The sequence below is a fragment of the Sitophilus oryzae genome, unplaced genomic scaffold (assembly GCF_002938485.1).
Source record: "Sitophilus oryzae breed Bouriz unplaced genomic scaffold, Soryzae_2.0 scaffold_177_pilon_pilon, whole genome shotgun sequence".
Taxonomy (NCBI): domain Eukaryota; kingdom Metazoa; phylum Arthropoda; class Insecta; order Coleoptera; family Curculionidae; genus Sitophilus; species Sitophilus oryzae.
Window position 1 is genome coordinate 2,710,996 of NW_022146479.1, and position 16,571 is coordinate 2,727,566.

The 16,571-nt window shown below is 32.3% G+C and overlaps 1 protein-coding gene across 3 annotated transcripts in view; it reads right to left on the minus strand.

Moving 5' to 3' along the window:
* LOC115882159 (heterogeneous nuclear ribonucleoprotein L) overlaps nucleotides 1-15,856 on the minus strand; it is a 356,844-nt gene extending 340,988 nt beyond the window's left edge. Inside the window, exon 1 of one of the 3 annotated variants that reach the window (XM_030900031.1) lies at nucleotides 15,642-15,856. In XM_030900031.1, coding sequence (XP_030755891.1) covers nucleotides 15,642-15,710 — 69 coding nt within the window. In that variant the 5' untranslated portion in view covers nucleotides 15,711-15,856. Of the gene's footprint in view, nucleotides 1-3,914; nucleotides 4,046-15,641 lie in introns of those variants that run through there. The other 2 variants (XM_030900033.1, XM_030900032.1) reach the window with 2 other exon arrangements.
* Nucleotides 15,857-16,571: the final 715 nt, after the last annotated feature.

The window sequence follows — 16,571 nt, forward strand, 5'->3', positions numbered from 1 at the left end:
AATTACATCTCAGCGATATACAGGGTGTTTCAAAAAACATGTGCCATCTCTCGTTGAGAGATTCCTCACATATAAATAAAATATTTATTTTTTGTATCAACATAGGTCCGATTCTACTTTGTTTCGTAGCTACAGGGTGTTAAAGTCTAAAAAAAAAATAATTATTTTTTTTATTTATTATAATTTTCTTTCAAGTGCTTATAGCGATTGGAATGAAATTTTCAGGGTTATAGTTACTATAATTGCTACACATTTTACTCCATAAGTAACTCGTTTTTATTATAATAATAAATTAAGTCAAAGTATCATATTTTTATAGTCTAAAATGATATTACCCAAAACTGATGGAATTAAATATGAAGAATGAAGAGACACAAGAGAACCATTAAGCGTCAAAAGCGCCAACACTGGAGAAAAAAATGCACTTTAACTCTTGCTTTTGATATTAAAAAGCCGGATAACTAACTTTTCTACTAAAAAGCATACGCTTTTTAAAAAATTTTACCCGTGTCTATTCAAGTGCTCCATAAAAGTACACAGCGTTACCAGCATTAATTAACTTTTCGTGTCACTCTAATAAAAACTTCCAAACCGTATAAAGTATATCAATAGATGTACACTAAAAACTTTTAATTACATTTTATATATTAAAATGTCTAACTTTTTATAACTCTATAACACAAAATACTGTCGTAAAAAGTACTTTAAAAGTCAGGTCCAGAATTAGAGCAAGCTTCACAAGGTTCTAATTTATGACTATATGAGGCAAAACATGACGAACTTAGATACTGACAAGTCAGTCGACATAAGACAGTCAAATACCTGAATTGTAAAAAATGTCTATACCTTGTGGCGGATTCATCTTTCCAAAAAAATCCTGTATGGGTATTTCGCCACTGCACTGCAAGAAAATCTACAAAATAAAATAATTATTTTTTGTAAACACTTCTGCGTTAAACCTAAACGGACGCTGCTTGTCAGAAGTTATGTTTACGGTAATACAAATTTGCCTAACAAAGCAAAAAAAATGCTTAACGTTTCGGAAAGTTATGTCTTTCCGTCGTCGGCAGCAAAAAAATACAAAGAATAAAGAAAAAACTATTTAAAATATTTTAAGTCAACTATTCGAGAACACTTTACTTTTTTAAAACAGATACGTCTACAAGAAACCGTTGACGTTTTATAAAAACAAATAAATAAATAAAAAAATAAATAAATTAAAAAATATATTAAAAAATAAAAAAAAAAAATAAAAAAAATAAAATAAAAAAAAATAAATTAAATAAAAAAATTTTAAAATAAAAAAAAATGTAAATTAATTATTTTTAACAGAACGTCAACGGTTTCTTGTAGACGTATCTGTTTTAAAAAAGTAAAGTGTTCTCGAATAGTTGACTTTAAATATTTTAAATAGTTTTTTCTTTATTCTTTGTATTTTTTTGCTTCCGACGACGGAAAGAGATAACTTTCCGAAACGTTAAGCATTTTTTTTTGCTTTGTTAGGCAAATTTGTATTACCGTAAACATAACTTCTGACAAGCAGCGTCCGTTTAGGTTTAACGCAGAAGTGTTTACAAAAAATAATTATTTCATTTTGTAGATTTTCTTGCAGTGCAGTGGCGAAATACCCATACAGGATTTTTTTGGAAAGACAGTCAAGACACAATTACAGCTTTCCGTCAATACTGAGAAAATTATGTCCGTCAATACTAAGAAAATACTTAATAAAATCAATTATTATCAATAATAAAAAAGTTTTTTATCTGGTAAAGACCATCCGGAGACATACTGTATAATTTATTTTTAATTTTAAAAGATAAAAACAAGCTCACGTTCTATTGATTCACCTTCGTCAGACAGAAATTGCATTCTCCGTATATGCAGAACTACACAATGCAACATTATTCTATTATTTCCTAGAGGAAATGCTCACAACAAGCGTGGCATTATATCTTATTCAGAACTGAAGCGGACGTTTATCGGGAAAAGCTAATTTGTCCTGAAATCACGCCTCTATTTTACAACGTAAACAAGAATATTGCTTAAATAATCAACTAATGATGGTCTATTCTTAACTTGTCGATTCTTTAGTAATCATGTAAAAGGTATGAAGTGTAGGCCTGGAAATTTATAACGCTATGTAAAATATTAATAAAAGAAAATGCATAAAATAAATAAACACAATTTTTATGATGTGTTGAAATGTGTTTTATGATGTTGCGAAATTATGATCCCTTCCCCGACACAAACAGTACAATGTGAGACAGGAAATTGTAGAGAGAAACAAGCCCTATAACATAGGATCAACATTTTCATGAACAGTACTTTCCATAAAATCAATAAAATGAAAAATATACAAAATAATATACATGTACTGATTTCTTTCGAAAATCGAAAACTATGAAACTATGAACCCTTCCCGGACACAAACGGTACATTGTAAGACAGGAAATTGTAGAGAGAAACAAGCCCTATAACATAGGATACAACATTTTAATGAACAGTGCTTTCCATAAAATCAATAAAATGAAAAATATACGAAATAATATACATGTACTGATTTCTTTCGAAAATCGACAACTATATGAAACTATGATCCCTTCCCCGACACAAACAGTACATTGTGAAACAGGAAATTGTAGAGAGAAACAAGCCCTATAACATAGGATACAACATTTTAATGAACAGTGCTTTCCATAAAATCAATAAAATGAAAAATATACGAAATAATATACATGTACTGATTTCTTTCGAAAATCGACAACTATGAAACTATGATCCCTTCCCCGACACAAACAGTACATTGTGAGACAGGAAACTGTAGAGAGAAACAAGCCCTATAACATAGGATACAACATTTTAATGAACAGTGCTTTCCATAAAATCAATAAAATGCAAAATATACGAAATAATATACATGTACTGATTTCTTTCGAAAATTGACAACTATGAAACTATGATCCCTTCCCCGACACAAACAGTACATTGTGAGACAGGAAACTGTAGAGAGAAACAAGCCCTATAACATAGGATACAACATTTTAATAAACAGTGCTTTCCATAAAATCAATAAAATAAAAAAATATACGAAATAATATACATGTACTGATTTCTTTCGAAAATCGACAACTATGAAACTATGATCCCTTCCCCCGACACAAACGGTACATTGTGAGACAGGAAATTGTAGAGAGAAACAAGCCCTATAAAATAGGATACAACATTTTAATAAACAGTGCTTTCCATAAAATGAATAAAATGAAAAATAAATAGATGAGATCAATGTGTTGCCGACAGATTGCCCTATTAACTTGTTTACTCGGTGCGGCCAACGCAAAAAAGACGCTAAGCAAACTTTATTCTCTGATAGTTTAAGTATTTGTTTATTGGCAAGAAAGCGTATCGGTTTTTTGTTACAAAGTACTGATTGGCCCTTTGATTTTGCGCTCCCAAAATGTTTTTCCTACGTGCGTGCACGCACTGCACGCTCGCCAGGAACGGCCCTGAACACCTAAGATCAACACCGACACCAGTGTTGGTTATACATTACAAAAAAATGTTCTTCTTCAAAAGCGAATATCCCCAAAAAAATAAAGCTATTGAGATGAACCAAAAAGCAAACTATCGAGAAAAGATGCACCTAGAACTGATGAAGATGACTTTTAAATTCCTTGCTTTGTTAATATACTCCATAGGGTGCTTGAAACTTTCACCAAAATATAAACATTTTGTTTTCTCTCGTATAGATGGAATTTTTTTTGAAGATAGAAAATGTAATTATTGATTTAGAAAGAGATACTAAAAAATCAAATAATTTAGCTACAAATTGCTTAAAAAATAATAAAAATCGGTCCACTAGAACACAATATATAAAATTTTAAAATACATCAAAATTTTAATGTGTTAAGACTCACCCTGTATAGCATGTGTATGTATTTAATAGATTCCATTTATGCTGTGAATAATATCTAGTTTAAAATTAAAACTAAATGCAATCGTTTACTGTACATTCGTGCCGATGTTTTAGGTTCAGTATGACTTTTTGAGACACAACTTATGACAACAGGATGACTTTTTGACAGTATAATAGTGTGACAATAAGGGCCTTGTTGCGTATACTAATAATTTCCAATCATGCCTGGGTGAATATCTTAGCACACAAATGAGCAGTCAAAACCAATAAATGGTATACCCCTCTGGCAAGCACACACTTAGGTCGGCGTTTACATGTAGAGGAGTGAGTCGTTATGGCGATCTAGTAAGTTGGAGTGAGCAAAAATACGAAGTATTTATTACATAACTACTTAATCTGACGCTAGATTCCATGCGCTTGGGAAAAAACTCGCCTTCTGTCTTTATTCAGTACATCTTATTTTACTAAGCGTGTTGACCGTACTCTTCGTACACATGAAAACCGGCACCCAAGACCAGAAATGCCGACCCTTAGTATATAGTATAAACTCGTAGTCTAAATATATTGGCACCAACCATATCAACAAAAACCCTAGCTGAGTAGCCTCCCGAATCCCAGGGACCTCAGTACCTGCATATGGGGACCTGCTAACTAACAAAACTTCTTCAGTTATGAATGTATTAAACCCGAAACCTTGGTATGAAGATAGTATTTGTATTATTATTTATCTTTAATTAAAGTTCAAAACAACATAGTTGGATCTCTGGAATAGTGATCAGGGTTTTCTCTGCCGTGCTCTTTTACTTGTGAATTCCATGCAGAGTACGGCACTCATTAATTTCATTTCATTCAATAAAATAAGTAGGGCTATTTACAAATTTAGCGTTTCATTTACATAACCTATCCTCCTCCAATTTCCCAGAATATTGCTTCTGTCGAGCGCATCCGAGATAATCACATTAAAAAATATTTTTAACACAACGTAGGTTCCTTTATTTCATTAAATTGTTTGTTATACAGTTTAATTTGGTAGAATTCATTAAATATGGTCCGAACAGCTTACCGCTATCTCACTATTTGACAAAGTTTATAACCTTCAAAGCTAAAAGCCGGCCTTCAAAAGCCTAAGAAAATACCTACTCGGTTTTACATGAGATTTAATCGAAAATGTTTTTATGCAATTAATCCGTTAAGTTTTGTGGTGGTGTCGTTTTGTCTTCGTCCGGTCAATCACCGTTAAGACCATGGACGATTCGACCTAGGATTACTCGTACCGTGAGACGTCTGCGGCAAACCACTATTCTCATGATTAATAGTATTAGCGAGGTCCTACCATATTTATCAGCTTCACTAAATTTGTTGGGAAAATTATAAAATGAAATCGAAAAAAAAAATAAAATCGAAATCTTCAATTATTAGTGGAGTGCCCAGAGACTTTTATCTCGGAATTCAATTACTGTGAATGTATTAATGTAAAACCTTCTGTATTGTGTTTTATAGATAAAATACTAAAATGTTTACCCATTTTTTTACGTTGCTTTTAATTTTTTATTTTAGTAATTTTAGTAAATTCTTAATTATTTCCTTCTTAATATTTTGATTTTTTTAGTTCTTTTTCTAAGTAAATTTATTGAAATAAATAAATCTAATGCATAAGCTATACCTATTCTGCTTATATTCTATTGAAATTTTGATTTAAATCGAATTATACAGGGTGGCGCGTCATATATTCCGCGGTTCTTGCAAGGAGAACAAAAGTTTATATTGAAGTGAAATTTTGTGAGCTTATGTAAGTCAATTTAAAGCATTTTCTAAAATTATCTAGAGTTCTACAGGGTGTCCCCTCAAAAAGTTACACATAAAAGTTATGTTTTTTGTAATGGAACACCCTATATATTAATTGATTTTTGGATTCTAGTAAAAAAATAAAGGTTTGTTTCATTAGAAAAGTATATGACTAAAATGTATAGTTTTTGAAATACATTCACCGGTACGAAAAATGATGATTTTTTAAGCAGTGTGTTGCTAAATTATTTGACTTTTTAGTATCATATTTTTCACAGTTTCATTTTTAATTTTTCTAAATTAAAAATGAAACTCCCCATCTGTTAATTATACGAGGAAAAACAAAATGTTGATATTTTGGTGAAAGTTTGAAACACCCTGTGAAATATGTTAAAACAGCAAGAAATTTAAAAATCATTTTATCACCTAGATACATCCCTTCTCGATGGTTTGTTTTTTGATTCATCTTATTAGCTTTATTTTTGTTGGAAATATTCAGTTTTAAAGAAGGCACTAATATTTTTTTGTAATTTTTACATTAAGACCATGCCTTTGCTTTTGGGCCTAGTCAACACATCTAGTAAGTTCTGGTCCCGAAAAAGGCCTTCTTGAGATAAGATTTGCTTCATTTAATCTTTCTTGTGTAGTCCGTTAGTTAATATCTCAGTTAATATGTACGGTCCTTAAGTGCAATTCATTATCAATTTCAAAAGCTGGCAAACGGCGGTTTCTTAGCGATAAACTTACAATAAGTCGATCGTATCGATTAGAAGTTCTCATACGAAGGTTCCTGGACGTCTAGATTGACGTTCTCATGGACGTGGTCATAATTCAAAGACCATTTAGTATACTCTATGGTATTAAGGTATTTTGGGAACCGGAATTTTATAGCAAATTCACTGAACTCGAATAAATAAATTATATATATTTGACTCTGTGGACAGTAAACAGGGTGATCATTAAACATATATTTTGTAAAAGGTTTGGAGTGAAAATCTCAAATAGGAATCCTGATACAGAGCTTTTCCGGAATACGGAGTATGTATGCATTTGTATATGTGTGTTTATTTAAATACTAAAGTGAAAGCAACGAATTTAAATGGGTAAACTTTGTAACATATCTTATTAACAATACAATGCAAAAAGTTTTATAAAAATTCGTTCACAGTAAATGAATTCCGAGGTTTCTATCCCATAAGGGCTTAAAGCACTCCACTATTATTATTTTCGGCTTTTCTCGAATATCTGTGGAACTACTCAGGATAAAAATTTCTAAACGGCATATTATTATTAGTGATGACTCGAGCGAATTTGCTCTTTACTCGATTATTGAAATAACCGACATCGCTCGATTATGAACGAGCGATGCAAGTGACGAGTTACGAGCGACGAACGCAAGCGGTCCTAGAATGAAATAAATTGAAATCCGATTTTAATGTGACATACTCGATAAAAAGCCGAGCGAATTTTCTACATACATTGCAAGTAGCAAATTTATACGACGTTATCCGTTGCGTATCTGAGTGACAAAATTTAACGACCTACATCGACAATGCTTTGAAAGAAACTAAATCAAGCGAATTACTCGTCGCTCGTCGCTTGCTACTTGCCAATTATCACCGAAAGAATATGTGCTCTGCGCACGCAACTTACTGCTTAGCGAGTACAACAAGCGACGGGAGAAAAACCGTATTTTTAAATACGAGCAATCTTTCGCTCGAGTGATTGCTCGATTATTAAAATCGCTTGAAACTCGAGTACTCGATTATTGAAATTAATCGGTTTTTCCCATCACTAATTATTATAGGCCCTAATTTAACCGTACTCGTATCTCTTATGTTTTCGACAATGCTGAATATATTAACCTTACAATAGAATTTATTAAGATTTGACAACAAAAATCAACGCTGTATATTGAATCGGTCAAAACCTATTTGACGATTGAATATATGCTTTATGATTTATTAGATATTTCGAGATCGTGAATGGATTTCCGAATTTAGACCATCGTCGTCATCGACAGTAGTCGCATGGTATACGAAACCAATTGAATACGTTCCTAAGGAAATTTCGATGCTATAGAAACTACTTCACGTAACTGTATCGACTTCGAAATTGCCTTATAAATGGTAGCGATCAAGTTCTCAACAGCAGATGAAAATGTAAATGGGGTTTTAATCCGTTGGACTTATATTGCAAAGTGTTTCTATTTTATGACTGTGCATATGCGGTTTGAAAATAAAATTAAACCCAACTTTTATCGAAAATTTTACCTTCTAATCAGTAATGAAATATTATGTAGTAAAATGTTTAACAGAAATCCAATTTTCAATTGCATCTAAAAATGGTTTTTTTACTGATGAGAGATAAACGCAAATTTATTAATAACAATTAATAAAATTAAAATAAAATTTTATGCTATTCATTTCCGCACCCATATTTATATGAACTTTTTTATATTTTTTGATGAAGGATCAAATAGTACTTATTTAACACTTGGACCAGTGAATGACATTTATATTTTTTAAAGGTCGCTATTAGACTTGGATTAAGAAAAATTAATAAAATTGCGTTTAGCTCTTCAAAGAGACAAAATATCAAGACACAACTTTTAATCGGCATTAAATGTCTACCCAAGTTTACTAACAAGAGAAAAAAAATCAGTGTCGCACATTTTTTTTAGAGAAACATTCCAGTGATAACCCATATGCACGTTCCTGATGAATATGTCAACAACTTTCTAGTAGTAAAATATGTCGCACTTATACCGTATGATCGAATAAAAACGGCGTCCAGTTGGCTTGGAAATGACGATCGATGACATTTCCCATATAAATTTACATATAAAATGACAGCGATCTTCATTTCATAGCCATCGCTGACGCCGTTTTTATTCAATCATACGGTAGTACCCTCACTTAACTTTTACCCTCAAAATTTACTTCAAATCGCTAGAAGCACTAAAGAAAGAACAATATAATAAATCGAAAAAAATGAAGAATTTAACCTATAAAATGTAAAAATGTACCTATCTTATTTTTACGTAGGAAATTCGTCCACGAAAGATGGTACATGTTGTTTGAAACACCCTGTATATATGGTCAACAAGCATATCTACGAACGGGTGTGGATCTATTGGCTTTAGCTAATCGATAACTTGTAGTGAACTAATGTGATTTGATAAGACAAACGATATATGTGTGATAAACATTCAATTTCAATGATTTACCTACATTATCTATTTCGGGCAGTGTTTTGTAAACCGACATGAATATTATTTCCGAGAAGAGATAATAAGATGAGATAAACGTAGCTTTATTATTCGCCCGTAAAATTATATTAAAAATAAAATTAATAAACTATTTATTTAATGTAATTTATTACTAAATTATATTAAAATGTATAACTCTGATGTACAGTGCTGCCTAAACAAATTCCCCCCAAAAATCTGGTATTTAAGATAATTACAAAAAGCCTATTATTTAGAAGTTTTAACATCCTGTAACTTTAAAACTATGCATTTCCCCACCCATGTTTATAGGATTTTTTTTTTCATATTTTTTGATGAGAAATGAATGAGATTTTATTTAATACTCTATACTACTATAATATATTTTTTTTAAGAACTTTTTTTCATATTGATGACGAATCATTGAGTACTTATTTAACATTTTGCCAAGTTAATGACATTAAATTTTTTAAAGGTTGCTTTTAGAATTGGATTAAGGCAAATTAATTAAATTGGGATTATCTCATCAAGGAGACCGAAATGGATAAAATATGAAGAGACAACTTTTAGTCAACATTTAACGGTCTACAAAATTTTGCTATCAAGAGAAAAAAGTCAGTGGCGCACATTTTTTTTAAAGTATTCCAGTGATAACCCATATGCACGTCCCTGGTGTCGACAAATCGTGTCGATATGTCGCACTTATAGTGACTTTTACCCTCAAAATTTGATTCGACTGTCTAAAAGTGGTTGGAAAAAAATATAATAAATCGAAAAAAGATGAAAACTTTAACCCCTTTTAGTTACGAAGAGAGCAGAATTGAACCTACGTTAATATGAAAAATGAATCTTATTTTTACGAGAGGAATCTCTCCATGAAAGATTTGACATGTTTTTTGAAATACCCTGTATTTCCTTCCTACATTTCCTTTCTGTAACGAATGGAAAATATTTCTAGAAAAATAATATTCTGTATAATAAATATAATACAGAGTAGCCCATCGAAAACATTCCGCAAGGCATAACGGCCAGGGTAATTTTTTTTTCAGAAAATCCAAAAACACGTCAATTTTGTTTGTGAGGGGGACAACTTTTGCCCCAAAAAGATTGCAAAATCTTCAACCCTCTATGCGGGGGTGTCATCTCCCAACTTTTTTCAAATGGGAAGGGGGGTCAAGTGGCACCGCAATGAAAAGAGCTTTCTATTCTCTATATTTCCCCGCTTCGTTTTTGAAAAGGATTGAAATTTGAAAAGTTTATTTAAACATTTATCAGAGTAAATGATAAGGATAAATTCCTTCGACCAATTTGCTATTTTTTCTTATTATTTCTAGCTGTTTACGCATTTTTTCACTTGCCATAAGGTTGAACGATCAGGTGCGGTAGTTGCTAGATAGCTGTTCTGTGACTTGTGCGTTGAAGTTCTTCTCAATATCGTTAAACTTTTTAACAATTATGGTGTACTCACTTGCAGAAAAAGTGGATATAATCGAACTTTATTTTAAAAATAATGAATGTGGCAATCAGTTTGTGCAGATATTAAATGAACGCCATCCTGACAAACACCTTTATGGCAAAATTGTTCGCGATTTAGTAGCAAAATTTCACGAAACTGGTTCCGTTATGAATAAAAAGAGGCAGAGGGAAAATCCTGTAGTAAATGAAGCTATGGAGGTATTCGTATTGGGCGGGAGTACAAGAAAATTAGCCAATAAGACCGCGACCGGCGTGAATCGTACAAGTGTCCAAACGATATTAAAAAAACACAAGTTCCACCCATACAAAATTCAGTTGGTACAAGAACTCAACGAAGACGATTTTGATCGTCGCGGGCTGGTATTTTTGGAAATTCTATTGTGGGTCAGTTTAACGATATTGAGACCACACCTGATCGTTCAACCTTGTGGCAAGTGAAAAAATGCGTAAACATTTAGAAATAATAAGAAAAAACAGCAAATTGGTCGAAGGAATTTGTCCTGATCATTTGGTCCTATTGCTGCCAAAAGTCACTAACTAACATTTTTCCGAACAACCTGAAAATTGAATTACTAACTATATTTTGAAGCGGAGAATCGATTGAGAAAGTCATTAACTACGATTTCTGGTTATGTTTTCTATGTTTTATTTTAATACCGAATAGTTACTAACTATAACATCATTATGCAATGCAATTCATCTTTAGACGCGTTTTTCTCGGAAGTAATAAAAAGTAAGTTAGTGACTTTTGGCAGCAATGGGACGATTTACTCTGATAAATGTTTAAATAAACTTTTCAAATTTCAATCCTTCATATTTTCTCAATGACTAGACCGATTTTCAAAAACGAAGCGGGGAAATATAGAGAATAGAAAGCTCTTTTCATTGCGGCGCCACTTGGCCCCCCTTCCCATTTGAAAAAAGTTGGGAGATGACACCCCCGCTTAGAGGGTTGAAGATTTTGCAATCTTTTTGGGGCAAAAGTTGTCCCCCTCACAAACAAAATTGACGTGTTTTTGGATTTTTTGAAATAAAAATACCCTGGCCGTTATGTCTTGCGGAACGTTTTCGATGGGCCACCCTGTATATACATATGTATGTCTTAAATAAATATATATTTTTATTATGACATACATATGTATGTCATAATAAAAAAAATTAAAAATACGAGGCATCAGTACAAGGTGTCCCATTTTCGTGTGTTTTATGGGGTTTCTCGTTCATGAGTAGAGATATAAAGATGTGGTTTTCACATCACTGTGCTATTTTTTATGAAACACACATATTAAACACAGACTTGTCCTAGCCCCCTTTGTTTCTGAAATACATGGCAAATTAGAGAATTTTGCATGTTTCAACCCCCTCCGTATCTTGGTTATATCTTAGCGAAAAAGTGAAAACTGAGTTCCGTAAAGTATTTTACTTAGAAACCAGTGGCGTAACTAGTTTCTCGCTAGCAGCTGTCGTCGTTCTCGAAATACGTGACTCAAACTTATGTTTTCTAAATGGGAAACCCTGTATATTATTTTTTCATTTTATTTGGCTTGATATGGGATTTCTAAAATAATATGCTCTACTATACTTATTTCCATAAAAAAAACTTAAAAAAAATATCTGTGGCGATATCTTTTCAAAGAAGAAAATCCGAGAACACTAAAACATATCCTTAGCCCATACTACATTTTCATCCTACTACTGATCGAAAAAAAACGGCGTCAGCGATGGCTATGAAATGAAGAATGACTCGCTGTCATTTGATATGTAAAATTATATGGGGAATGTCATCGATGTTCATTTCCAAGCCAACTGAATGGATAGATCATAATACTATTGAAGAATATGATCCATTAACTCTTAATTTAGTTATCGAAACCAAAACATAAATATCAAAAACTATATTTTAGAATATAGTACCTTATTGCTTATTGATTCGATATTCAAAATGCAGCAGATTCTCGCAAAACAGAAATAAATAAAAGCAGAATTACGAGAATGGAAGAGCAAATGAAAAAAAAATCAACCAGATTGAACTGCATCTGGTCAACCTTCCTTGGTAGAAGGTCAATGTCCTCGTGAATACGCCTTTCCCAGAGCAGAGCGAATTTTAATCTATAACTTATGTATTCTGCATGCGGTTCTATTACCTAGCATTCCGCACTATTTAGCGGGAAGAAAATTGTTTCATTACATATAGCAGGATATGTTTATCATTAGAATGTAAATGACAGTATTTTAATTTCTTGTAATATCAACGATAACATGACATATAGATTTATCGCAATACCTAACTTGAAAAATAAGTATATTTAAAGCCTCATTCAGAACCTCGAAATTAGTGGAATAAATTAGTGGTTTTTTAAAATTGTTTTTCTTGGCGGATGATAATTAAAGGCCAAAATGGCATTAACGCTAACTATTTCTACTAATTGAAAAGTACTACCATTAATTTTGGCGTTTTGAATGTTCACATTGAAATTAAGCTTCATTCAGAACCTCGCAATTAGTGGAATAAATTAGTGGTTTCAATTAGCGTAGAAGTTTGTTCCTTTAATTTCAATGTAAGCGTTTATAACGTCAAAATTAGTAGTAGACAATTTCAATTAGTAGAAAAAGTTATCAAACTTTTAACTTTTCCACTAATTGTAGATACTTACTACAAAACTTATACTACAAAATTTGCGAGAAATGTAATTTTGGCGCCTTTGATTACCTTCTGCCAAGAGAAATTGTGATTATAAATCAAAAGTTGATTGTTTTATAATCTAAATATTAGGCTTTCTCTGGATACAACTGATACAACTAGCGGTTGCTAGGATATTCTATTAATTTTAATTGTGCTTTTTAAATATTGTGAATGATCGTAAACTAAAAAGTATAAAGTGTAATTGAAACCACTAATTTATTCCACTAATTGCGAGGTTGTGAATGCAGCTTTAGAGAAACAAACTTATACGCTAATTCAAACCACTAATTTATTCCATCGAAGTTCTGAATCAAACTTAGAGCCTCATTCTCAACCTCGAAATTAGTGGAATAACTTAGTGGTCATCATACAAAGCATTCTTTTAAATCTTTAAAAACATTAATTTCTAGTTTGGTAGTTTGCTACTGCTCGCGGGCAGCTCGTATAAAACGGAATTCGGACAATCGAGACAGAAAACAGATTTTTAGCATCCTATTATACATTTCAGCCATTAAAAATTTTCGCAGATAAAAATATGTTCGATTGTTTGAAAAATGTTCGAAAACCAATCATATATAAAAGGATTTTATACCGTATGATTAAAAAACGGCGTCAAAGACGGTTGGGCAGTGATGCCAAATGCCAACTCGCAGGAAATTTCCCGATTCATGGGAAATTTCGAGATCCAGAGGGAAATTCTAACCCAAAACACCATATTCGTGGGAAATTTAAACTTCATTCGTAAAAAATAGAAAATAGTTATCGTATACGCATTCAGCAAACTGAGTAAATTGAACATTTTATAATGATATACGATACCTTACTTCGAAAACCTCGTAAGTTCAATTTTTGGGAAAAGTTATATTTATAGCCTATTTCGATAGAGACTTCATAGTCTATTTTATTGTAAGACAAAATCTAATTATTTCGATCTGTGCACAATTTTTTTACAATTAATAGAAATAGGGCTCACTTGAAAGTTTGTTTCTCCTACGAAAATAGGTTTCGGGTACATAAGAGGTTTTCAAAGTATATAGTATCGTAAAACATTTTCGCCAACTAAGTACATCTAAATCTCTCACTCAAATAAAATTTTGCGCATCGCCTATCGCGGTTCTCATAGAGGACGCACAACGGCAGCGCTTAGACCGACGGCTATAATCTATCTAACGAGAAGATCTATGACAGTGACAGTTGTATCTGTCATTTTAATCCACAAGTAAATCGTATTTTCTGTCATTTTTGGATGTCCTCTGTCGAAATAGTCCCTGACTTGTTCAATTCAATCGTTTCGTCGAATGAGCCGCAGTTGTGGGCATTGGGTTTCAGTGAGTTAAGCAGAGACCTCGCCAGAGACGTATTTGTGGTGTTTTATTTTTGATTTGAAGTCTTTTAATGTACTAATTAGCGAAGATTGATAACGTTGAATATTTTTTTTTGTTAAGTTCTGGTCGTTTCGTTACGTTTTCGACAAGTGACCGCCAAACTTAAATGACCAGCATGCATTTTACAGACAATACATATAAAAATAAGTAAAGTTCATTTATTTCTTGTGGAGCTTTAAAGCGTCTGATAAAAGTTCTGGTCCATGAAAAATGTCTGATACTTTTGATACTATTTCAAAGTAATATTCTACAATATATGTTTATATATATGAAAATCATCCATACAAATTGAAATTTAAGTTAAGTAACTCTTATTTTTAGTTGCCTTTCTCACCTAGTATCTGCCAAGCCGGTACCTATTCAAAGCACATGAGAGAACTACTGAGAGCGTAAGTAAGGTTTCATCCTTGGGAAAATAAGTTATGTCTGATCGCTCTGGGATCTTACTGTATAATAATTGTATTACAAATCTACCTATAAATAAAATTAAGTGTTTACGATTTCCAAAGATAAAAAAAAATAAATGTTTTGTCAGAGATACTCTCCGAAACAGCTGAAGGTAAAATACCTCACAATTTTAACGGCACATTGGTCTATAAAATTTTTCAAAATGTATTTTAGATAGGTTTTAAGGTTATTTTTTTTTATTGCGCGTACCTACTGTAGGATCCTTGTAAAACATTCGAATCTATTTATTTACAATTTACAAGCAGATATGCAACCCGAACAAGTATGTAAAAAAGGCTATTTTTTAATAGAAGTTACTACAAAAATGTGCATATCTTATAGTATAATGAATAATAAATTAATACGAAAAATTAAATCAAAAATATTCTTAACAACTTAGTAATAAAATAATTTTATGTCAAATAAATAGTTTTTCGAATGTGCGAAATGAGCGAGCGAATTTCAAAACAAAATAAAGAAAACATCACTGAAAACTTTCTTTAAATCAAAAAAACAAATCAATTATATGGGAAAAGACTAGAAAAGCAAGTATTCCAATCAGCAGATGAATAACGCCTCTAGAAAGTAAATACCTCCTAGAGTACGATTTAAAGGGATCATCCCCTAAGAAGCGATTGTTGTTGTACATAACCTAACATTTTATAGCGGCGCCTAATTATGATTCGAAGATATACAGGGGAAACTGACTAGTGAGGTACTTACTCTATTATTAGCGGAGTCGGTATCAGTCCTCTGTCTTTTGCTATGAGGTCCATCTCCATTGAACGCCATTTTGAAACAAACGGGCTAACACTAAAATCCGTAACTCAACCAACCACTCGGAAAGCACGCGTAAAACTGTTTAATTTTTGCCCAAGTAGTTTGATGTTAGTTTCGATTGTTTTGTCGAGCGTTCCGCCATCTAACCTTAAAGTTCTTTGAATAACTCACTTCCATAGACACAGATTTCCATTTTTGGGGTATGGTCATCTTACGGATGCTAATATAACATTCCTAAAACTGAAATCTACTTTACCGGTAATCTGACAGTTTTGTCAGAGATTATTGCTGTCAAATACGTTTTAATTAAAATATACTGCGGCCTCCCCATAAGAGCAATGAGAGAATTTATGTCCCAGTATTGAAGGACAGAAGATCGAGTTTGATTGCTGTCCTCCATTCGAGAACGGTTCTGAAAGGAGCGGTGCGCGATAGCTGGTGCCTCCATATGGCGCGGAACAGTTCTGGAACTTTATGACTCAATTGAATGGAGTGAGAGTATCGCGTTCTTGAACAGTTCAGAGCTGCTCAACTGCGTGAAAGGAGGACAGCATATGTATTTTAAATTTTATTCTGTGTCAGATCTGTGGTTTTGTCACGGTTTTGTCCGTGGTTTTGTCTCCTTTATAGAGTTGTTCTCTTTCAAAAAATATCAAGGGAAAATATCGATATCGATACAGAGTGATATACTTTTTAGGGAATACAGGTATTTAAAGCGGCGCCTAATTTATAAATTGAAGGTGTACAGATACAGACAGTAGTTTTTTTAATTAATTATCAATTTATATTTTTAATCATTAGACCGCCTTCCACAAGAATTCCACAATGTAATTATTTTGGTCGTCTATTATAGATGGGTAATGAGTTTGTTCC